Genomic DNA, 25,706 nt, shown 5'->3' with positions numbered 1-25,706 from the left:
CATGCTGTGGGGCTGCTTTTCCTCAGCGGGGACTGGGGAGATTGTGAGAATAGTTGGGAACATGGATGGAGCCAAATATGGGGACATTTTGGAGGAAAACCTGCGGGAGTCAGCAAGAGAACTGAGGCTGGGGCGGAGATTCACCTTCAGCAGGTCAATGACCCTAAACACAAAGATAAATCTACAATGGAATGGTTTCAATAAAAACATATTAATGTGTTAGAATGGCCCAGTCAAAGTCCTGACCTAAATCCTATTGAAAATCTGTGGAAAGATCTGAAAACTGCTATTCACAAACACTCTCCTTCTAATCTGACAGAGCTGGAGTTGTTTTGTAAAGAGGAATGGGCTAAAATGTCAGTCTCTACATGTGCTAATCTTGTACAGTCATATCCCAAAAGACTTTCTGCTGTTATTACAGTAAAAGGGGGTTCCACAAAGTATTCATGCATGCTGTATGAATACTTATGCACGCCCCACTTTTCACTTTTCTATTTTAAAAAAAAAAACAGAATCATGAATCATTTTTGCTTTCACTTCACAGTTGTCTGTTACTTGTGTGTGAACGTTCAGTAAAAAAATCAAAATTAAATCTTTATGTTTAGGTTTGTAAACATGACAAAATGTGCAAAAGTTCAAGGTGTATGAATACTTTCGAGAGGCACTGTAGATCAGTATGGAAAAACGGTGGCCTGTTCCTTTAATATAGAAGGTGCAGTTACGTGTATGACCTTTGGTGGCAGTAGTGAGTGTAAAATGACTAACTTGCATCTAGCACCTTTAATAAATGAGGACAAATGTGACAACCAACACCAAACACTTAACCGAACATCCTTTTTAATGTTACAAGACAGGCAGCAGAACAAATTTGACTTTGAAAACTAAATTAAGGAATAATAAGGCATTATTATCACAAAAAAAAAAAAATGTGTACGGATCAAAAACATTGCAGCAGCATGGCAATTTGTTTCCACAGTTTGATTGGATTTTTTTTTTTACAATATTCAAGGAGGATAATAATAAATTCGAAATTCGTTTTTAAAACAGTTTAACCTATAACCCTTCACCTTAACCGAGCACATTTTCTCCAGTTCAGCTTTACCCCAATGGAAAGGCGACAAAAACAAGACAGCTGGTGACAAAAAATGCTGCTAACAACGACAAAAATGCAAAAAATCAACAAAAACGAGACGTAAATCAGTATCAAAGGAGCTACAAAAAGGAACAAAAAAGTGATGAAAAAATGACAAAAAAACAGGTGACAAAAACGTGACAAAAACGAGACGTAAATGAGGATGAAAACAGCAGAAAACTAAAAATAGTCATCAACAACGTGACCAGAAAAAGTGTCAAAAGTTCGACAAAAAAGTGACGACAACACAAATGTTAGATCAGCTTTGTTGACCATAGCTTTCAAATGAGGCTCTAAACTCCAGTCAAGAAGCTTTTAGATTTGGGTAAAGCTGAACTAGAGAAAATGTGCTTGTTTAAATGAACAGGCCACCGTTTTTTACATACTGAGATATGTTCTTGCCTGAGCTTAGACGAGTTGATGTGTACCTGTCTGGTCTTTGTGCGTGCGCTCGATCACGCAAAACGACCAAAGATGTTGCTAGCATTTGGCCTCTCCCAATGTATTCCTATAGCTCCAAACGGGGGTGAAGTTGGAAGCGACCACGCCCTTCCAAGACCAGACAGGTACGTATCAACTCGTCTAAGCTCAGGTAAGAAGAAAGACTGTGCCTGTTCCTTTAAGGCGGGGTTAAGAGATTTAACCTCTTAACTCCCACCTGAACGGATCCCATTATCTCCAGTTTGGCTTTACCCCAATCAAAAAGCTTCTTGGAGAAAAAAGCACCAAAATAGCCACACAAAATGAGAAGAAAACAAGGATGTAAACGCAACAAAAATGTGACAAAAACTCAACCAAAGAGTGACAAAAATTCAACAAAATGTGACAAAAAATCAACAAAAATGTGACAAAACTTCAACAAAAATGTGACAAAAATTCAACAAAATGTGACAAAAAAATCAACAAAAATGTGACAAAAATTCAACAAAATGTGACAAAAATTAAACAAAATGTAACAAAAAAATCAACAAAATGTGACAAAAAATCAACAAAATGTGACAAAAATTCAACAAAATGTGACAAAAAATCTACAAAAATGTGACAAAACTTCCAAAAAAAAGTGACAAAAATTCAACAAAAATTCAACAAAAAAATGACAAAAAATCAACAAAAATGTCACAAAAATTCAATAAAAATGTCACAAAAACTCAACAAAAAAATGACAAAAACTCAACAAAAATGTGACAAAAATGGAAAAAAAGAAAAAAAAAGTGCAAAAGGTGACACAACACAGCAACAACGCGAGGAAAAAGATCAGTTTTGTGGGTCTTAGCTTTCAAATGAGGTGCAGGCCTACATAATAGCCAAAGAGGACAGAATGCATTTGCTTTAGGCGGGTGGTAAGAGATTTAAGTGAGGCAATTGTGTTCTCCATTTCTTTTTCCAAACTTCCCTCTTATTCTGAAAGCGCTTCGGCGGATTTCCCTCTCGCTCGCCACCTCCGTCCTCTTCACGGACACGTCGACGTCAGCAGCGCGCCCCTAGCGGCTCTGGGAGAAAGGGAAGGGAGGAGGAGGGGAAAAAAAACCTCCGTGCTCTCCCTGTGACAGCTCAGACCTGTCCACGTCAACACACTGAGCGGCCGCAGCCATGGACTCCACGTCCCCGGTAAGCGCTCCTCGACACGGCCTCGGCGCGCCACGATCGGCCACTTGACGCGTGACAACGGTGCCTTTTCTCATCCAAAGGTCTCCGTGCAGCTTAGCAGTTTGGAAGAGTTAAGTGTTAGCGCGCTGTTAATCGGCTTACTTTTTGCATTGAGGCTGACTCCGTGGGCCGCTGCTATGGAAAGCCACCGGCGATGTGCAAAAACGCTGCGTATTCCGCCTCCAAAACCGGCACATTCTTCGCAGTTTTACGCACTCGCAAACGTCCTAGGATGCCTTCTTTACGCACAGGCCTTAGCACCAAATTCTTTACACGGGCAGTTTATCCTCAAACAACTACTTTTTTTTTTCTTTTCTTTTTTCTTTCTTCACGCACGAAGTGGAGAGAGAAGGGGGAAAAAAGGTCGCGCCGGTTTGCACGCGTAGTTGGAAGAGTTAACTCGTAGACAATGCGTCGGTTTGAGAGACACAGCTGTTACCACGCAGGCACGCACGGACGGACGCGCGCGCAACAGGACAGAATGCCAAAAAGGCGAATCTGGGGAAAAGTCAACTCGCAGCTTTGAGTAAAGATTAGCGACGTGGCGGCCGCGTAAGGTTTGGATTGAGCGCAGGTGTCCGCGCGTAATGACTCTCTTTGGTTCGGGTTTTTTGGGGGGGTTTTACGCGCTCGGAATTGGCAACATATGGAAGCGCGGTTGACGTGTTGAGTCGACTAGGTGCCACGTCCACCGTTCTGTCGCTGGCTGCCCGTTTTGCACAGCGCTGCGCACAGGCTTCGCATTGTACGTTCTCCCTTATGACTTTAACGTGGCTTTTTTCAACAAGCTACACGATCACAACCATCGACACGCTTTTCAAACATTTCAAATAGGCGATATGTCGATTTTGAGTCATAGTTTGAAATTGTGACAGCTGTGATTTACGACTTCAGAGAAAGACAAGATTGGAGTGGAGGGGCAAGTGCGAAAGTTGATTGAATGTTTAGTGCAAAAGAGTTTTGTGCAATGCAGTTTTGGTTCGATATAAAAAGAAAAAGAAAAACGACTCAAAGCAAATATGTACATAAATAATTAGGGCAGGGGCGGTGCTTTAGTGGGGGGAAATGCAGCAGTCAGGCACCGAAAAAAATGTATGGCAAGATTTCTGTCATTTTATGTTTCTCATTTAAACGTAAGGTATTGTAGGAGTAAAAATGACGACCAAATATGACCAGGTTTTAATTTATGACTTTATAGATTTTTTGGTTTCAAAGCTCAATAAATGACGTGGGAATTAGAAATGGAAAAATCCCTCTTATCTTGAAAATATTGTTATGTACAAGACTGTAAACTTTCTTATCTGCAGTTTCGACTAAACCAGAGGTGTTGCTTATAGAGCAGGGGTGGCCAACCAGTCAGAGACCAAGAGCCGAAATTTTCAACCTTGATCCTGTGAAGAGCCACAAAGGCACCGACCATTAGCGAGATTCCGGGGCGGTAGTTTATTGTGATTAAATAGAATGTGACCGTTTTATTTAATCACAATAAACTATAACTTTATGCCTTTTTCTTTCTTTTTTTAATAATTGTGTTAGATTTAATGGTTTTACTCCTCAACAAGATTGAAATACATGTATATTAAATGACATTTTGTGTTTCCTGTTCTGACTGAGACAGAATTAGATTATTATTATTATTTTTATTTTTTTAATGCTGGGGTGTGTTTGTATGTGGGGCCATGCCCACTGAGCCCCCTTCTCTGATTCGCCCCTGGCCTGAGCGCTCAGTGCCTGCAGCTTTGTCCTGACTGGACTGTGCAGAGAACGCACTCTAGGCTGCATAAAGTTCATGAACTTTAACCAGGAGCCTCTGGAGGACGTCTGAGAGTCTGTTTTAAGTTGCATCTGTTACAGCTACTGTCACATGTGAAAGAAAAGTCATGACTTTGCGTATTTCCGCGTTACGATGCCGCGCTCCGCATCATATGCTACATAAGAGCTCCGCTTTTTTCCATTTCCTAATTTAGATCTTTTTTTGTGAATATGAGGCCAAATTACATCAAATAAAGAGTAGGCTGATCAGAAACCTGAAAAGCACAGAAGCTAATCCTAGTGCCACGATCTGCCTGCCTGTTGTTTAACCTACATCACGCTTTGTGTGAGGCTGCACGGGCACCTTTTACACGCCGCCTCGAAAAGGAGGGAGATACAGACTCTCATTCATGTAGAGATGGAAACAGGGTCTGTAGGACTATGGTTGGATTTTTGGTCAAAGACTGTTACAGTTTATGGGAAATATTTACCAATTATTTTGCAAAGAGCCGCATTGTATTAAACATCTCCAATCATGCAAAGAGCCGCACTCTGATTGGCCAAGAGCCGCATGCGGCTCGAGAGCCGCGGGTTGGCCACCCCTGTTATAGAGTATAATGAAAAAGTCATTTTGAGAAAAGGGCTTTCAAGTTCTGTTATGTGCGTAGGGGTGTAATGGTCCACGCAAAGTATTGAACCGTTTCGGCTCAGCACGGTTGGTTGGGTCCATATGGGAACCTTTTCGGTGCATCAGAAACCGATGTGTGACACGTTTCACACTGACGCTATTGAGTGACGGACTTCTCCTTGGGCATATTTTGGTGAACTATTCATCAGAGTTGCCTTTTGAGCGGCGCCAGTGATTATACAAATCCATTTTATAACTATCCAAAGTATTTAAACACTTCTCAATGCGAATTTGGACTTTCTGGAGCTACGCGGAGTCGAAGCCGACGTGAAGATCTCCGCCAGGACATCGCAAAGAACCGCTCAAGCGAACTTATTTTGACAGTAAAACTTAAGCCCTCAGGCACGCCGCTATTTACTCATCTGTGGAAAAACACGCGTCTGTTTCCAGCCATGCACGGAACTGTCACGGAACTGTCATCCTCCCGGATCCTCAGGTAAACTTCAGCTGCGTCTGACACATGCGCTGCAGTCATTGCGCGCTGACCACTGTCCCCGTCACTGCTCTAATGATCTGCTGTGTCAATCTCTGCGCAAAAACGTGGTTTTATACTTAATAAACTTTGAAAGACGAGGAAATCGTTTGAAGAAATGATCTAATAGTACAGATAAATCTCCTGAAATTGTTGGAGGGGGAAACGAACCATGCTCTCCAAATAGTTGAACCGAACTCAGATGTCATTTTATTGAACCATTACCACCAACCCCCTCCCCCCTCGTGGACTTTAGTGGTTGGAAATGACAATATTCTGAGTACGTATCATTGTTTAGGAGGTCGAGAGTACAGTTTACAACAGTACCAAGGACGCTATAGTTTTGTGAACGAATACGTCGTGGGAACCTGACAAAATCCGAAAGCACAAATCGTCAAAACATGTTAAAATAATCTTTGCAAAGGGTGAGTTTGGTCTATTTTCACTTTGGCAATTTAACAGTTTGACAAAAATCGATGTATCCACTTGCCGTGTTTCGCCTTAACCAGGCCCCTTTCGGCGGTACATTTTTTCACTCCTGTGTGGAAAGCAGAGCCAAGTGCATTGGACTCAACCAACAAGAACCAGTGCGGAGGAGGGGGGGGGTTCAACATCAAATACCTTCTCCCAGTTTCGGAAAAATGTGCATTGCCAAAGAAGTGTAACCAACGAACAAAAGATAATATGGTTAGATTATTAAGTGCCTGTGACTTTATAACCTGAGGATCGATGAAGCGCTCCCCGTTCCTTTTCTCATAGGCTTATTTTCTTTTGGATCTCAGTGCCTCGGTCATCAAGTGTCCCAAATACCCAGCATCATGAGCTAAAAGTCGAGAGAAGTCCGAAATACTAAACAAACATAAGAGGGTCAAGAACGGTCAAGAATACTGCCAAGACGGTAGAAGTGCAGCAATACACTTTACCTGTCTTCCTGAAAGACAAAGAAACAAAGAAATGACAAGGCAAGGCAAGGCAAGTTTATTTGTAGAGCACAATTCATACACAAGGTAATTCAAAGTGCTTCACAGTTGCATAAATATAAGAAAACAAATACAATCAATAAAAACATCAACATAGAATTAATCAATTACAGTAAGAGGCAAGAGAGTAGATAAAATACTTTCAGTTATATGCATTTTTAAGTCGCTCAAGTTCACTCTTGAGCACTATTTTTAAGTCTTGTTTTGACTCGCTCTGTCTTGAGTACTATTTCACTCTGTCTTGAGCCCTATTTTTAAGTCTTGTTTGGACTCACTCTGTCTTAAGCACTATTTCGGTCTGTCTTGAGCCCTATTTTTAAGTCTTGTTTGGACTCACTCTGTCTTAAGCACTATTTCGGTCTGTCTTGAGCACTATTTCGGTCTGTTTTGAGCACTATTTCGCTCTGTCTTGAGCACTATTTCGCTCTGTCTTGAGCACTATTTCGCTCTGTCTTGAGCACTATTTCGCTCTGTCTTAAGCTCTATTTCGCTCTGTCTTAAGCTCTATTTTTAAGCCTTGTTTGGACTCGCTTTGTCTTGAGCACTATTTCGCTCTGTCTTGAGCTCTATTTTGCTCTGTCTTGAGCACTATTTCGCTCTGTCTTGAGCACTATACTCCCAAAGTATTGGCTGTCAACAATTACAAAGTGTCAGGATCATAATTGAGATTGAGCAAAGTTTAGATTGTGATTTCCAAACCATTTCCCAGTGTTCGCAACAGTCTTAATGTGATCATGAGTTATGCTTCTTGTATCGAATCTTGTGGTTCCCCGGAGTTCCCTTTGGATAATCCTGTTTGTTTGTTTTACAGCCAATAGGCTTCATATAAAAGGCATAAAACACTCTGATTTATGATTAGGATTCCAGAACCCAGACATGTAAATCACTGTAGTTATAAATCTGTGACCGGCCTCTTGACCGCCCAGCCCACTCTCTCATTATGAGGAAATGTTTATCATATTTTCCAATAGTCCGTCTGTGGGATTCGCATTTTAGAAAGTGGCACAGCTGGATAATAGCAGGTCTGAACGCTTTAAGAGTCTGGATCTGGTCCTGGTTCAGTCTCTGGTGAGTCCCAGAGTCAGTCCATGGTCTGCTGTAAAGTCACGGTTCGGGTCCTGGTCTAAGTTCTGTGATACACTCTGACTGTGGGTCTAAGCGAGTCAGTGCATAACAGAACTTTGCCCCGGGCCTCGGCTCTCATCTTTGGTCTCCGGTCTGGACTTTGGTCCGGTTCCTGCACGTTCAGACCATCCCCTCTACCGCTCACAAAACAGTTTGTCAATTCTTGGCGTAAATATGACCGAACGCTGAAGCCACGACGCTCCTGTGTCCGTGAAATCGAATCCTCCAGATCGTCATCCACTTTGTTGTTCGATTGTTCCGATAGTCAGTCCCTCCCTTTGCAGTGTTTTATGCAACTTTAAATGCAAAATATGGGAAAACTCCACAACAATAGGACACATGCATCAACGTCTATGAACCGGGACAAATGAGCGTACACCATGCCCCACACCTAGCTAAAACAGAGTTAACACAATTATATTTAACCTCTTAACTCCCACCTGAACGGATCCCATTTTCTCCAGTTTGGCTTTACCCTAATCAAAAAGCTTCTTGGGGAAAAAAAGCAGCAAAACAGCCACAAAAAATGAGAAGAAAACAAGGATGTAAACGCAACAAAAAAGACAAAAATTCAACAAAAATGTGACAAAAATTCAACAAAAAAGTGACAAAAAAGAGAGTAAAAAAAAGACATAAATTCAACAAAAATGTGACAAAAACGCAACCAAAAAAATGGCAAAAACTCAACAATAATGTGACCAAAATTCAACCAAAAAGTGACAAAAAGAGAGAAAAAAAAGACAAAAACTCAACAAAAATGTGACCAAAATTCAACAAAAATGTGACAAAAATTAAACCAAAAAGTGACAAAAAAGAGAGTAAAAAATGTGACAAAAACTCAACAAAAAAATGTGGCAAAAACTCAACAAAAATGTGACCAAAATTCAACCAAAAAGTGACAAAAAGAGAGAAAAAAAAGACAAAAATTCAACAAAAATTCAACCAAAAAGTGACAAAAAAGAGAGAAAAAAAAGACAAAAATTCAACAAAAATTCAACCAAAAAGTGACAAAAAAGAGAGAAAAAAAGACAAAGACTCAACAAAAATGTGACCAAAATTCAACAAAAATGTGACAAAAATTAAACCAAAAAGTGACAAAAAAGAGAGTAAAAAATGTGACAAAAACTCAACAAAAAAATGTGGCAAAAACTCAATAAAAATGTGACCAAAATTCAACCAAAAAGTGACAAAAAGAGAGAAAAAAAAGACAAAAATTCAACAACAATTCAACCAAAAAGTGACAAAAAGAGAGAAAAAAAAGACAAAAATTCAACAAAAATTCAACCAAAAAGTGACAAAAAAGAGAGAAAAAAAGACAAAAACTCAACAAAAATGTGACCAAAATTCAACAAAAATGTGACAAAAATTAAACCAAAAAGTGACAAAAAAGAGAGTTAAAAATGTGACAAAAACTCAACAAAAAAATGTGGCAAAAAAAATAATAAAAAAGGTTACACAACACAGCAACAACGCGAGGAAAAAGATCAGTTTTGTGGGTCTTAGCTTTCAAATGAGGTGTTACACAGGCCTATATAACAGCCAAAGAGGACAGAATGCATTTGGTTCAGGCGGGTGGTAAGAGGTTTTAAATGTTGCTCACGAAATGACCTAGTTTTCTTTAGTTTGACCAGTTTTATGATGTCTATTCTTATTGGACACTGACAGGAAGAGACATAGATACAGGCAAACAATTTTAAACGTGCCGACCATGTTATGTCAATGGGACATGAGTCAAACTGCTGTGAAACTTCACCCCTATGTCATTTCCTGTAGCTTCAAAAATCAAATTAAAATAACTTCTTCTAACATTTCTTCATTAGAATTGCTGATTCACTGAAATAAAAATGAATAAAAGTCCAGAGCAACCTAAATAAACGGATATACGTTCACTGTGTCACCTTTCTCCCTAAAAACCAACACATGGGTTTCAGCTCTGGATCCTCGTCCCACATTAATGCTGCTGAGTCACATCAGTGGATTCACTGTGTGGAAGAGCCTGGTTTAGGTTTCAGCCCTGGGTCACTCAGAACCGGTCCGACGTGTTGGCGTTGGTTGGTGAGTGTGTGTGGAAGGGGGTGTTTCGGGTGTGTGAAAGTCCCAGAGTCCCAGGGGCCAAACTGAATCTGTGTGAGGGGGAGGGGTGTTCAGCCACGGGGCCCTCACTTTATCTGACTTTGAAAACTCTTGAGATTTTCTTTCTCCAGTTGATCCAGTTCAACGTAGGACTGTGTGATATGACGGTCTCTCTCGCGCCGCTTCTGTTCACATAAAGCTGTCGACTTCCTACACGCGGCTACGTAGCATAAATATCAACATTTCACTGGCGAGAGGGCGTCGCTTATACAAAAAAGAGGTCGACTGAGGCGTGGTGATTACAAGCTTATGTTTGATCACATTCTTCCTTTTGCATTATAGGCTTTTATATGGTCTATCGGTCAAACTAAAATACATTATTTATCCCACTGCGAGTTAACCTCTTACCACCCGCCGCTGTGAAACACCTCATTTGAAAGCTAAGACCCACAAAACTGATCTTTCCTCGCGTTGTTGCTGTGTTGTGTCACCTTTTGTGTGTTTTTTTTCTTTTTGTCACATTTTTGTTGAGTTTTTGTCATTTTTTGTTGATTTTTTTGTAACATTTTTGTTGATTTTTTGTCACTTTTGGTTGAATTTTTGTTGATTTTTTGTCATTTTTTGTTGATTTTTTGTCACATTTTTGTTGATTTTTTGTCATTTTTTGTTGATTTTTTGTCACATATTTTGTGGATTTTTTGTCACATTTTTGTTGAATTTTTGTTGAATTTTTGTTGATTTTTTTGTCACATTTTTTGTAGAGTTTTTGTCACATTTTTGTTGAATTTTTGTCACATTTTTGTTGAATTTTTGTTGAATTTTTGTGACATTTTTGTGACATTTTTGTGACATTTTTGTTGAGTTTTTGTCACATTTTTGTTGAGTTTTTGTCACATTTTTGTTGAGTTTTTGTCACATTTTTGTCGAATTTTTGACATTTTTTTGTTGAGTTTTTGTCACATTTTTGTTGAGTTTTTCCCAAGAAGCTTTTTAATTAAGGTAAAGCCAAACTGGAGAAAATGGGATCCGTTGAGGTGAGAGTTAAGAGGTTAAACACTGTCCGTGCCGAGCCGGTCCCGCTGTAATTGCGACCCAAACAAAAGCACATGTTCACCTCCACTCCTCTACAACCCTCGAGTCGTGTGTGTTAAACTGTGTTGTGTTGTGTTTGTGTGTTTCAGGAACCTTCTCTGTACACGGTGAAGGCCATTTTCATCCTGGACAACGATGGGAACCGCCTCCTGTCGAAGGTACTGTCCAACCCCACAACTGTCAGGGAGGTTATACTCAGAAGACCTGAATATTCTATATGTCCTTCAGTCTATTGTAAAATCAAACATTTTATAGTTTGTGGACTTGCAGCTAATTGTTGTTTGCATTAGCATGACCGTGTTTCTCCCTGAAAGTTGTACATTTCAATGATATTGATGCTAGAAATGAGTTTGGAAAGTTGAGAATGGGTTTGAGCCACAACTAGTGCCGTTAAATATACCAGTCTGGTATTGGAAAAAAGGTTTTGGTACTACCGGTATCAGGAAAAAGTGTCGAAAGCCATACAAAAAAAAAAAAAAAAGTGTAAATACATGTGTTTTCCCAATTATTTCCCTCGTTTTTTATCATTTTTTGAAGTATTATTTTCCCGATTTCCCTGAATCGCTGGACTAGTTTTCCAATTATTCCTACCTATTACCACAATTTCCAAAATATTCCACATTTTTTGCACATTTCTTGACATTGGAGATGAACCCGATATTGTAAATCTGCAGATCTTCCACACATTATCGTTCTGTTTTCTAGTACTAGATGACAAGTATTTTAGTATCGGTATCGGAAAAAGTATTGTTCAGGTGTCGTTATTGAAAAGTTTTGTTAAAGAGGGGGTATTATGCTTTTTTCAGTCCCATAGCACCAGTCTATATCACACTACAATGATGACCAAACCTTCTGTTGGTCTGTAAATGCAGTAAATTAGAATAACTGCCTTGTATAAAATGTCTCTCTCAAAATGGCTGTAGTGAATGTCTTGAAATAGGCCTCTGTCTCTTTAAGAACCTCTGAGCCTTTAGACACGCCCCCTCCACACGCTGTCTGTGGCATCAGTGGGGAGGGGGTTCTGCTGAGGAGCAGTGGTTGGTTACTCGGCTGGTGACGAAAGCTCGGAGGCGTCTCCAGGAGGTGGGGGCGTTCCTAGGAGGACTCAGGCAAACCTATCCCTAAAATGGCCGCCATCAGAGTTTTTACAGATTACTCAGAAATACGTGAATGTGCCAAGGCAACACTTCAGGCATGTTTTTAATGAGGGAATGACATAATAACATGATGTAAAGCTTGAAAAAGTCCATTTTGCATAATACCCCCCCTTTAAAATACAAAACAATTTTTTTATACGGTACCAGCCCTAGCCTTCGCCTCATCCGTTCTGTGCTTTGGATCATCAATTTGCAAACATGCCACTAGCTGAAAGTAAAAGCTTTAAACAATAAACAAACACTGAAGTGCGTGTATTTGCGTTTCAGTACTACGACCCGGAGATGTACCCCTCCATGAAGGAGCAGAAGAACTTCGAGAAGAACGTTTTCAACAAGACCCACAAAGCAGACAGTAGGTTCACACAGGGCTCACGTGTCAGCGGACACTTCAGATCTCCACTGGCCCCGCGGCAAGCGCCCTACGCCCTACGCCCTACGCCCTACGCCCTACTCACACCACTGTTCAGGGAGCAGCAGTCTTCAAAGAACTACATCCAGTTTATACTTTTATCTTTAAAACAGTTGAACATGCAAAGCTGTGTAATCCAGATATCGTCATTTCTTTTCTGGACGATTCCAATTGCACATTACATGACAAAGTTATGAAGCCCTTTTCTCTAAATGAACATCTCCGCATTAGCAGCACCTACAATTAAACTCTCCAGTCTTCTACTTAAGTATCACATTTATTATGTATTTTTGATTATTGCATATTTCATTTTTTTGAAAAACTAGACAGGGAATCCATACATTTGAATCTAGCTCTATCCTTCATTCAGATTTAGTTTCCAAAAATGTAGGCAATTGCATCTAAGTGGTGTTTAAGGCACTATTTGAGTAGGAAATTGCAGTTACACCTCAACAATACCAATATAAGCAACTCAACTGTGCATTATACAAACAAATTAAATAAACTTTTAAGACATTTAACACTTTCATTTGAACCGAGCTCAAACATCTCATTGTTGACTTGCACTGCAAAAAGTGCCCGACTAAAAACAAGGAAAAAAATCTTAAAATAAGACTTTTTGTTTTGTTTTAAGGAAAAAAATCTGCCAATGGGGTCAGCATTTTTTTCTTGCTAAGAATTCTTTTTTCTAGAATATTTTTCTTATCATTGAACAAGAAAGAAACACTAAATTTAAGCAAATAAATAGCCAGAATTAAGCAAAATTCCCTCAGAAAATGGAGTAATTTAAGGAAAACATTCTTATTTAGTGTGGGATATTTTACTTAAATGTTGCTTGATTTAAGCAAAATGTTCTAAATTACACACATTATTGAGCAAAATGTTCTTAATAAATACTAATATTTAAGGAAAATATGAAAGAATGGAATGTATTATCTATCTGGGAGAACAGTTCTTAAATCAACAGTTGCTGTGATCTTGTTTTTTCTTAAAATAAGAAAACAATTCTTTGTCTAAAGCTGAAGAAGATTCAAAAAGATGTTCTTTCTTGTGACAAGAAAAATTAGCATGTCTTTTAGCAAATATATATGAACAAGAAATGGCTAGATTTTATTTCCTAAAATAAGAATTTTTTCTCAAGAAAACTTTGCTAGGGAAGACATTGTTACTTTTTAGGGAAAAAATAAGAACTTATTTCTTAAAGTAAGACATTTTATACTTGCTTAGAATCCACTTTTTGCAGTGTGTATGTTGAGCCGTGATCTCGGGGGCATCGGACAGGGCTGGTCCAGGGCCCAGGGCGTGGAGGGGCCCTCAAAAGCCATGTTCAGAAAACTTGCGGTATGGGGCCACCAAAATGGTTTGTACCCAGGAGGCGGAATTTTACACCCTTGGAATTAATGTGGCAAAAACAGTCAATTATGAGTATGTAGTGCATTTTTTGCTACAGTAAAATGAATCTGGAATGACTTTGCTACAGTAAAAAAAACACACACAAAGTTGAAACAGAGCCACAGAATTGAAAACTCTTGCAACAGCCCATCTAGCGACTACAATATTACAATTCCACCATATATTGTGATTTCTGGAGCGCGCGGTAGTCGTCCCGATTGTTCTGACATCCGAGTCTCCTTATCACGTCTCCTTTTGTCCTGTAGGCTCCTCCCGCCTCGTCCCCTTTCCTTTCTGTCACTGTATCCGTCCCGGGCCCATCCTTCCTTTGTCCGCGCACATACTCTATCCCTGCCCCACAGTCCCGCGCCCTAACCCACCTGCTCACCTTTCCATTGTCTCCGCCGGCGAGCTGTAACCATATGCATCTGGGCGCGTCGGGTCATTTTGATTTCTCCTACGGGCCAACGGGCAAGGATCAACCAATCAGACTTCAGCGCATGCGGCCCGACCAAAGGACGGGAAAGTCATTTACCAAACTCCAACCACACCTATCCATTCACAAATACTGACGTGTTTCCATGTGATGCGCAGAATCCCCCCGACAACAATCTGTAATCCAAATATGGGCATATTCTTTGTAGACACCAGAGGGATATACTGCGAAGCTGCGTTAGAGGGTTAGTGTGGTAAGTTTAGTGTTCACCTACAAAGCTGGAGCACTTTCTATCAGGGAAGATCTCCATGGAAACATGCCCATAGCGCAAAACCTGCTCTGGACCAGGTTTAGTTTCCAGCTGAGATGAAAAAAGACGGCTCTTTGGCCAATCAGAGGAGAGACTCCGCTGTGGTTTAGAGAGGGAGTGAGGAGCTGAGAGGGAAAGAGGAGGAAGCACCTTGAGCAGCGGTGACAGACACCCTTTATATCAAAGTGTGCATGGATTTTATAAAGTCGCAACATCATGTTCTAACTTTTACTACAGATTTTTACTCTCTCGTTCTCAAAATAGTACGAGTGTGGCGTTTTAGTTGTAATAAAGACTAATGTGAACATTCTCCTTTTGCGCTGCTTGTTTCAAAATCACCACAGGAGTTGCCTCACAGGACTGCACAGACATGAAGACAATGAAACAAGACAATAAACAAAACAATGTAAAGTTCAGGCAAATGAAGTATCCAAATCATTGACGGACTGTCAATGGTCCAAATAAGCTTCGGAAGCAGATGTTGATGGTGTTCCCCGTCTTTAGACTCTCCGACACATCCATCCATCCATTTTCTTCCACTTGTCCATTGCCGGGTCGTGGGGGCAGCTGTTGGAGCTGCCCAAATCACATTGCACCAGCCCCTTATGGCTCCTCCTGCAGGTGGTGGGTCCACAGAAGGACGGCCTCACGATTCAAACCGGGCCTGTTGGTCTCTCATAAGGAGCTTTTTGTCTGACCCGTCACCTAAGACCTGTTTGTCATGGGAGACCCTACCAGGGGCACGAAGCCCCCGATAACAGAGCCCTCAGGATCATTCGGGCGCTCAAACCCCTCCACCACGTTAAGATGGCGGTTCCAGGAGGGGCTCTCCGACACAGCAAGGAAAAACTCCAAAACCCAGTGTTAGAAAAGAGAAACCTCTGGGAGAACCACAGGAGAGATCCACTCCCATGGACTGACAGGCTATAGACCCAGGGCTCATGGGAGTCCCTCAGCAGACGTGCCAAGACTGCAGAAGCACGTCTCGTCCCTGTTGGAACTTCAGTTATAGTTGTCCAGTCCCTGTAGGCATGAACGCCTCACACATCCTAGAGAAACTCAGGGTAAACCGACTGATAACGTGCTTTGAAGCACTTTTCCAAAAGCTCCATGTCAGGGTTTGTCGACCCGGGTGAGAGGAACAAATCCAGGTTAAATTCAACCAGCTTCGTAGTGTAGGCCTCAGCCGGCAAAGTCTGCGGGGATATGCATGCATTTCATAGACCTTACAAGGTAATTACACTTCACTTCAACTACAGACACCTCTTCAGTCTTGCATTTACAATATTTTTATATGATATATGCAAAATCTCTCTCCTCATTGGCCCTGAAAACCACTCCTAATGGTCTCAACTTATACAGCGCTTTTCCACCAACATTAGGCACTCAAAGCGCTTCAAAGCAAGGATCCACTCACCCATTCATACTCCAAAATGTATACAGACACTGGGGGTAATGTGGGTGAAGTGTCTTGCCCAAAGACACAACGACAGTGTGCACTTTCAGGAGGTGGGATTCGAAAACCCCTGACCTTCCAATCATGAGACGACCCGCTCTACCACTGTCGCCCCATCAAATGTCAAAAGTAAACGATTAAGCTCCTCCCCCTCCCGGGACAGCTCGTCTCATTGGTCAAAGTGGTGGCACCGGGGATTCTGATTAGTGTCTGAGATCAGGAAAAGGGAGGAACTTTAATATTACTTGCTGCATGCTGCATCAAATTACAGGTCCATGCACTCAGTTATACGGTACCTATTAAATTAGTAAAACATTCAAACTTACAGACTGTCACTTTAAATGACAGCAATATTTTTCTTACAGCAAAACTTTCCCAATTAACATCTTTGATAATCCAATATTCACCTGCAACGTCTTGCCTTTCACTGTCACTTTAATGTCTAAACACAACATTAATCATGCCACAAATGCACAAATATCTATGCACTCATGATTTCTAAAGACATGTTTCCCTTTTATTAAGGGGAGACACTACAGGCAAAACTAAATTTTTTCAGTTTTCAGGTTTTGGCCCAAATTGGTCTCTGAACATACAAGCTTTCACCCGAAAACAGAAAATATGCCTAATCTTCACAATAACATGTTTAAATATTGCGCTGATTCAATGTTCCCCCATAGACTTATATGGGAGAACACAATTTCAAGGGCCTTTTTCTCAAAACACATTTTTCTGTCATTGTGGCGACACTATGTCCACGTCAGTCGGACCTAAAGACTTCACATTTTCCAGCCTTGGACTGAACAATATTTGGAAGATTTTTTCAGAGGGATTTTTTATTATTTAATCTCTAAGCCCCATTTATTGAGTTTTAAATGGCAAAAAATGAGACGAAAATTACATTTTTACAAATTTTTCCACTTAAAAACTGATTATTTTAAAACTAAACAAGAAATCCTGAATCCCCTCTTAAAAAGTCTTGGTAACTCATTCATCAATAAAATGAAACCATACATTTGAATGTAGCTCTATCCATTATTCAGATTTCGTCGCCGAAAAGATGGGAAATTTGGGGCATTTTTAAGCATAAAACACCTTGTTCTTATATGAAAAGATAAAATGACAGAAAACTTGCCATGTATTTTTTTTCTCACATTTATGCCAGTGATCGACAGCAACAGTTTCAAATTGATATCTTTAAATTTAAATTTTTTCCCTATTCACCTGCAGTGTCTCGCCTACAGGAAAAGCTAAATTTGTATATTCAAAAGCCGACAAGGAAAAATTGTGTACATTTTTCGTGAACAGAAGTCCTGGCTGTATTCAAAGTGCTTTTCTTTAATCTAAGTAGCTCGTGCCCCCAGAGGCCATAAGCACCACTGCAGGTGTTGTAGCACGTTGCAGTTTTTTACTCATTAATTGTCCGTGAGAGTAAATACTACGCTGACAGAAAAGACAAAGGGACAGAGGGATATTGTTCATCCAGTTACGCAATGGAGATCATTTTTTTCACCAACATTTGGCTGTAAATACTGTTTAAGTGGTGCTAGCCCGCGGTTAGCTTTGCCCGTTAGCCTGTTAGCTTCTTTGTCTGCGGCTGTAAAGGCCCTTTTGGAAGACAATATCCAAATTTCCCGGTACTTTGAGACCACAGTCTTAACGGGGGGTGTTTGTCTTCCAGATGAGATTGCGTTCCTGGAGGGGATGACCATCGTGTACAAGAGCAGCATAGACATCTTCTTCTACGTGGTGGGCAGCGCGCAGGAGAACGAGGTACGGTTAGCTCAATGCTGCCAAATCTAGCAAGTAAACGCACTCACATGAATCTGAAATGTACTCTTTTTTTCTGTCTAAATATTTGTTCTCTTTGGGTGCTTTCTTGTAGTTGATGCTGATGTCGGTGCTCAACTGTCTGTTCGACTCCCTCAGTCAGATCCTCAGGTTTGTGCCGCTGCCTTTGTCCGAAGCATAGACTGTCAAATTATTGTGTCTTCTTCCTGAAATCGCAAGGAAATGGCGTCCGGCTCCAGAACGTTTTTGCCTCTTTCAGTCATTTTTATTTTAGTTTGGTCGGGACAGTACAAGTTAATGAACAAGCCACACCGGATTGTAGCTTTGGGCGAATTTCCATCCGTCGTCCCCCATGCGCACTCTCAAACACACTCTCAAACATCCTGGCCTATTGTACATGTTTTTAGTGGTAGGGGAAACCGGAGTACCCGGAGGAAACCTACGCAGAGAACATGCAAACTCCACACAGAAAGGCCCCGTCCCTGGTGGGAATCGAACCCGGACCTTCTAGAAGTGAAGCACGAGCCAATATGGTGTCGATAAACATATTTTTTATCTTTCGTAACACTTTATAAATAAATAAAAATCTTTATTTAGCTTTAACAGATGATGAATTAACACATGATAACACAATGCATTAGTTAAGTCAGTGGTTCCCAACCCTCTGCACACACTGAAGTCAGAGTTTGCCTCCATTCAGTCTGTGTTTTTGGACTGACAGTAAAAGTCCGTCAGTTTTTCTGCTTTAATCCAGTTACGTCTGAAGAATTAACTCTCCTCCTCACCTGTTCTGTACATCATAAATCCATGAATCTGTTTCAATTTCACTGTTTACAAAAGTTTACTGCACATGCGCTACAGTATCTCTATCTTGTTCTATTATCTGTGATGGCGTCACAGCGCCTCACACAGGCCTGGTGGATGAATCGCAGCGGGCTTCGTGTGGACGTGCACATTTACTCAGCTGGCTCTGTGTTTACAGAGAAAGTTTATGAAATGATAAGCGTTTTGTCTTCTTGTGGATATAATCTTTTGTGAGCTTTAGGCCGTGTCCATACAAAGTTAAGCTGAGGACCAAACGCAAAGATATTTGATCAATCCAGTGCATCGTCCTTACGAGTCCGGTGTTTTGGGGGTCTGTAAATGAACATTTTCCAAACTAGGTCCCAGAGTGGAAAGATCTCAAAACTCCGTTTACGTGGCAACATTGTTACGACGTGTCATCACAGCAGTCCACAAGGCACAGGTGACAAGTAGAAAAACACTGAGTCAGTCTGTGTTTTTGGACAGTAAAAGTCACTGACAGGTTTTTTCTGCTTTTGTCCTGTTACGTCTGAAGAATAAACTCTCCTCCTCGTTTCTTCTGTAGATCATAAATCCTTGAATCAGTTTTATTTTCACTGTTTACATTCCACAAAAGTTTACTGCACATGCACCTCTACATCTTGTTCTATTATCTGTGTTAGCGTCACAGCGCCTCACACAGGCCTGGAAGATGAATCGCGCCGTTTTCACAGACCTGAGTCAACCGATGTGGACGCACACATTTATTAAACTGGCTTCGAGCTTACAAAGTTTCTGAAAATATAAGGGTTTTGTCTTCGTGTGGATAAAGTCTTACTTAAGTGTTAACTTTTTATGCTTTTTTAAGGGGAGACACTACAGGCAAAACTCATTTTTTTTCAGTTTTCAGGTTTTGGGCCAAATTGGTCTCTGAACATACAATCTTTCACCCGGAAAGAAAAAATATGCCTAATCTTCACAATAACATGTTTAAATATTGCGCTGATTCAATGTTCCCCCATAGACTTATATGGGAGAATGCAATTTCAAGGGCCTTTTTCTCAAAACACATTTTTCTGTCATTGTGGCGACACTATGTCCACGTCAGTCGGACCTAAAAACTTCAAATTTTCCAGCCTTGGACTGAACAATATTTGGAAGATTTTTTTATCTAATCCCTAGCCCCATTTATTGAGTTTTGAATGTCAAAAAATAATAATAATTCCACTAAAAAACAGCTTATTTTAAAACTAAACAAGAAATCCAAAATCCCCTCTGAAAAAGTCTTGGTAACTCATTCATCAATAAAATGAAACCATAAATTTGAATGTAGCTCTATCCATTATTCAGATTTCGTTGTAAAGATGGGTAATTTGGGGCATTTTTAGGCATAAAACACCTTGTTCTTATTCACCTTATTCCGGACGTTCGCGTGGGCGCCGCCATGAATTGTGCCCGCCCCTTTTCTCCTATGTGTTAACATGGGGCTTGAGAAGTCCGCATAAAATCAGTCACTACACGAAAACAAAGCCGTTTTCAGGCCGCACGGAGAAACGGTGCAGTGTTGACATGTTGGTGCAAATGAACATCGGACATTTTACACAAATCAATCGACTAAACATCAGATTTGAGCGGAGAATATTTTCCCTCGTTCTCCGTTAAAATGAACAGGCTTCGCGCCCGACCGGAAGTGTCAGGAAAAAGAGGCGCCGAGACAACGCAAAAAGTGGCAAAAGTGGGCGGGGCGGAATAAGGTGAATATGAAAAGATAAAATGACAGAAAACTTGCAATGTCTTTTTTTCTCACATTTATGCCAGTGATCGACAGCAACAGTTTCAAATTGATATCTGTAAATATACATGTTTTCCCTATTCACCTGCAGTGTCTCGCCTTAAAATATTTGTTTTCGACCATTCCGTATCTGAATAAATGATTTGCTAATACTGCGATGACTTCTCATGTACATGCGCTTTAGTCATTTGTCAATAGATACGAAACCCTTTTCTGAACTTTTATTTGCTTGTTGATTTGGTGCATGTTACTGAACACGCACATCGGACTCACGCCTGTAAACGCGCCACGCCGGACTGTAGCCACGAAAGAGCTCCTGCACTAAATCGCAAAGGCGTCCAAATCCTCTCAGCCACTCGTGTTTTCCGATATCCGTCTTCTCAGCGCGTCCAAATTACCGCCGCTGCGCTTGTGTACGGATGCTCACAGCGGCGGATGCGGTCGCCACGGCAACGGATGCGGTCCTCGAAGCAAGGGGGAGACGGATGATTTTTGTTCGCAGCAGCGTGGCTCAGGGGCAGATTTAAGTTTCACCGTGGCGTATGCAAATGATGATCTCCTCATGTGGGCTCGGATTATGAGAGAGGCGACAGATCCAGCGAGTGCTACAATGGCCTTTTTATAATGCAAATGAATCAAGGAAATGTTCAATAATAATCCGGTGCGCTATATTAGGGGCTTCAGTCACAACATAAGCCGTGAATGGTGTAAAAACGGAGGTAAAAATATAGAATAATACTGAGTTCTCATAATATTGCAGCAAAAAAACAGATTGAACAAAAATATTGCGGCATTTGTGAGGGGAAATGGGGAAATAGCAATGTGTATATATTTTTATGTGTCTCATTTCAGCATCCTGTTGTTGCACAATGTGGCTAAGCTAGTTAAGCTAATCTGAAGTTAGCGGAACTAGCAAGAACTTTTCATTTTTCAGTACATTTGATTTTTTCATTGAGATCATGTGTGGTTGTGGTTGCTAGCGATGCATGCTCACACTCATGGAGGTTTAAAGCTAACCCTTACTGCTAGTGTAGCGCTCTCTCTGACCTTCTGCTAGCTTGACTAGTGGCCGCGCTGAGGTACTGCAGCGTAAAATCTCCAGGCACCAAACGTTTTCCTTTGTGCAAAAACAAACTGCTGATGTTCGGGCACCAAGTTGTCAGTTTTGATGACTCGACCTCAGATGAAAACTGCCAGTTATGCTGTGCCATTCCCCAGCGCGATAAAGAATGCTAACGTTAGCATATGTCTTTCAGGAAGAACGTGGAGCGGAGATGTTTACTGGACAACATGGACGGCGTCTTCCTGGTGGTGGACGAAATCATCGACGGAGGGTGAGTTTCCAAAAGCATTAAAAGTTAGTAATTGAACTGTGCAAAATATGAAAGCTTTGAATATAATTAAAAAGCGTTACATTTGTTGACCCAATTCCCTCCTTAAAGGGATATTTCAGGATTTTTGACATAGGGCCTCATTTCCTAGTTATCCAGAGTGTTGCTGATTTCTGGAGATATTTTTTCTTGTAATTCATGCAGTTCTTATGTTTGAAGAGTTTCGTGGCGCTAGGCTAATGCAAGGCTAGCGCATTCCTATGATATCAGCTAGCCTGCATTAAAAACAGTCTGACCCGCTCCACAGAGCACCTGAGGCAAATCACTTATAACACCAGACTAACCATATAAATGTCTGTGTCCATAGAATAATTTTAACCATTTTGCATTTAAAATACCTTATATTTGAGCAGCATCAGCTTCGTGGTTGTATAAGCTATGCAGCGGCGGAGTGATCTGCTAGAAAATAGTCCCTCAAATTGCGATCATTCATGTGATGCAGGTCAGTTATATTCCAAAAAATATTATTATTGACACAGACATTTATATGGTTAGTCTGGTGTTATAAGTGATTTGCCTGAGGTGCACTGTGGAGCGGGTCACACTGTTTTTAATGCAGGCTAGCTGATACCATAGAAATGCACTAGCCTAGCACTAGCCTAGCGCCACGAAACTCTTCAAATCAGCAACACTCTGGATAACTAGGAAATGAGGCCCTATGTCAAAAATCCTGAAATATCTCTTTAATCTATTGTTTGTTAATCTTAATGAATTACAAATGCGTAGGAAAATTGTGTTTGTGACATTAAAAATATTGTATTTGGGCATTAAATAGCCTTAAACGGGCTTAATCCAATCCAATAATTGTTCATTTTTTATCCTAAAGCAAAATGTGGCATAAATGCTGCCCAAGGGCCTTGTGTTGTTCGTTATTTTCAAAGACAAATGGTGGTCTCAGGTTCAAGCTGTTTCTTTTGTGGAGCCCGACACCGTCACAGACCAGGACAGATCACACATGTAACGAGCAGTGAGTCGCTCACACTGACACCCTCACACCAAGTACTACCTCGTACAATATGAGACCTAAGTTCCACCAGGCCTGGATCAAGATCAAACAGGACTAAACTCATTTTATTTATTTATTTATTCATTTATCAGGGACAATCAAGTTACAATTACGGTTGCAGCTGATGCGACGCATAAAGAGCTTTTCGCTTTAGTGCTAGTTCGCAGCTCATGTCCCTGGTTGGGCCTTTCTACACAATTTAAAATAATAAAATACATTAAAGAGGGGGTATAATGCTTTTTTCAGTCACATAGCACCAGTCTATATCACACTACAATGATGACCAAACCTTCTGTTGGTCTGTAAATGCAGTAAATTAGAATAACTGCCTTGTATAAAATGTCTCTCTCAAAATGGCTGTAGTGAATGTCTTGAAATAGGCCTCTGTCTCTTTAAGAACCTCTGAGCCTTTCAGACACGCCCCCTCCACACGCTGTCTGTGGCATCAGTGGGGAGGGGGTTCTGCTGAGGAGCAGTGGTTGGTTACTCGGCTGGTGACGAAAGCTCGGAGGCGTCTCCAGGAGGTGGGGGCGTTCCTAGGAGGACTCAGGCAAACCTATCCCTAAAATGGCCGCCATCAGAGTTTTTACAGATTACTCAAAAATACGTGAATGTGCCAAGGCAACACTTCAGCCATGTTTTTAATGAGGGAATGACATAATAACATGATGTAAAGCTTGAAAAAGTCAATTTTGCATAATACCCCCCCTTTAATACAACATTTGTGTAAAACTTTTTCTATCATACACATGCATACTGTATACACTCACACCTACACTCACACAGACTCAATGCTATTCACAAATGGGTAGAGCTCTGAGATTAGAGATAAATAACATCATCTCTAATGAAAGTGAGTGAAGTCTAAACCTGCAGATGACCTGTAGTACCACCGGAGGAATTTCTGCTGAATTCGGCACAAAGTGAAATTTGTCTTTCCTTGGTACTTTCCAAAGTTCGGTGTAACAACATCTTTTTCTCGTTTCTGATTATCACTGTGTTTTGTCACTGCAGGGTCATTCTAGAGTGCGATCCTCAGCAAGTTCTACAGAAGGTCAACTACAGAGTAAGAACTTCACTCTCTATTGTTTTAGTGTCTTATTTGTTACATATGACCACCTCCTCCTGTTGGCCAGAGTAGGGCATCATCAACGGCTAGCTCTGTAGGGATATAGGACAGGCAACACTCGTAATCCTTGTAAATTGCTATACCCCTAGATCAGAATGAGGTCCTCAGGCCATTGGTCAACGGGTCGAATGCAGAAAACGCCCCTATCAGCAAAAGAACATTCTCAACACATCACCAAACACGGTCATGTGGTCAACACTGTCATGTGGAAAATGCAAAAAGCAGCACAGCTCATTTAGCGACATGATGTTAACAAAGCAAGCGAGAGTGTGGACTTCCCATAACACTAAAGGAGCGCTTCCTGGTTCCGGTTGCTTTTAGTAGCAGCTTTAATTCTGTTCCGTCTCGTCTTCTTCTACACCTCTCCTTCTCATTACCCTCTGCTCTCCCTCTTTCCCTCTTCGACCTCCCCTTCCCCAATGTCTCTCCCGTTCTCCTCTTTCCCTACGCACTTTCTCCTCTTTTCCCCATCCATTTCCTCTCCCTCTTTCCCTCTCTTCCTCTCTTTCTTCCCCTTATCCCTCCCTCCCTCTCTCAGCATGTAACGGAGGCGGCCTATGGCTTCGTGCTGTTTGACTACATCACCGGGACCGTGGACGGACAAGTGGAGAGGAGCCAGCTGGCGTAGTGGACAGAGGCGGGGGCAGGGGGGGGGGGACGGGACATTAGGGACATGTAGAGAGACAGGGTGAGGGCACACAGGTAACGCATGGACACTCGGACTAACCCTGGAGTGGACTTACTTTGCAGGAGCTTGCCGTGGGTTCCATTGAAAGCTTAGTTGCTTTCCTGTACTACGAAGCTGGATAATGAGTTAAAGGCTGCTAAAAAACAAAATGTTGTGCAGTGTAGCTTTAACGTTGGGGTTAAAGGACAGCTCTATGGAGTTCACCGGTGCTGCTTAACTGGTGGGGCTGGAAAATCCCATTCAAAATCTCCATGGGCTTCAAGAAAACAATTAATCACAATGCTATGGTCAGCAGTTAGTCTTTCATGCCTTTTAAGTTTAAGGTTAATGGTTTTGTAGCCTCACAGCTGCACCAAACATTAAGGCAATAAAACAGAGCAATAAATATGACAATTAAAAGTTCAGGTGAATCCAGGCAAATATAATGTCCAATAGGAGGTGGCGACAAGCGGCGTGGGCGTCCCCCGTCCTTAGACTCTCCCGCACGGCAAGGAAACACTCAAAAACCCGGCAGGAGAAAAGAGAAACCTTGGGGAGAACCACAGAAGGAGAGATCCACTCCCATGGACAGACAGGCTATAGAGACCCAGGGCCGAAGGATCCCTCAGCAGACGGGACCTTTTAACTCTTTGTATTTTAATTTCTTAAAGTCTATGGGATTTTCCCTTCCAGACCGGACTTTCTAGCTCCATACTTTAACGTTGGGTGATCTTGCTAAGCCGAGGGGGAAAGAAGCTTGTTTAGTCCCTCTGAGATTAAGAATCAAATTTCCAGGGGAGTCCTGGCCCCATAGGGGAACCTATTGTACATATTTTTAGTGGCAGGGGAAACCGGAGTACCCAACGGAAACCTATGCAGACACGGGGAGAACTTGCAAACTCCACACAGACTGGGATCGAACTTCTTGCTGTGAGGCAGGAGTGCTAACCGCTGCGCTACCATGTCGAATTACAATTTCTCACCATTTCTAGCCGTTTTCTGGCTATAAATTATAAACTATAAACC

The 25,706-nt window shown here is 41.3% G+C and overlaps 1 protein-coding gene across 4 annotated transcripts in view; it reads left to right on the top strand.

Annotated features, from left to right (window-relative positions):
• The first annotated feature begins 2,605 nt into the window (after positions 1–2,605).
• Positions 2,606–25,706, top strand: part of copz2 (COPI coat complex subunit zeta 2) — a 31,166-nt gene continuing 8,065 nt past the window's right edge. For 2 of the 4 annotated variants that reach the window (XM_079565370.1, XM_079565369.1), the window contains exons 1-7: positions 2,606–2,740; positions 11,051–11,119; positions 12,386–12,470; positions 17,803–17,894; positions 18,007–18,062; positions 21,744–21,821; positions 23,899–23,950. In XM_079565370.1, the coding sequence (XP_079421496.1) occupies positions 2,723–2,740; positions 11,051–11,119; positions 12,386–12,470; positions 17,803–17,894; positions 18,007–18,062; positions 21,744–21,821; positions 23,899–23,950 (450 nt within the window). In that variant the 5' untranslated portion in view covers positions 2,606–2,722. Of the gene's footprint in view, positions 2,741–11,050; positions 11,120–12,385; positions 12,471–17,802; positions 17,895–18,006; positions 18,063–21,743; positions 21,822–23,898; positions 23,951–24,551; positions 24,716–25,706 lie in introns of all 4 variants that reach the window. The other 2 variants (XR_013793338.1, XR_013793339.1) reach the window with 2 other exon arrangements.

This window comes from Gobius niger, assembly GCF_951799975.1.
Source record: "Gobius niger genome assembly, chromosome: 10".
Classification (NCBI taxonomy): Eukaryota; Metazoa; Chordata; class Actinopteri; order Gobiiformes; family Gobiidae; genus Gobius; species Gobius niger.
Note: the sequence above shows the minus strand (reverse complement) of the source record. Positions and strands in the feature narration are given on the sequence as shown.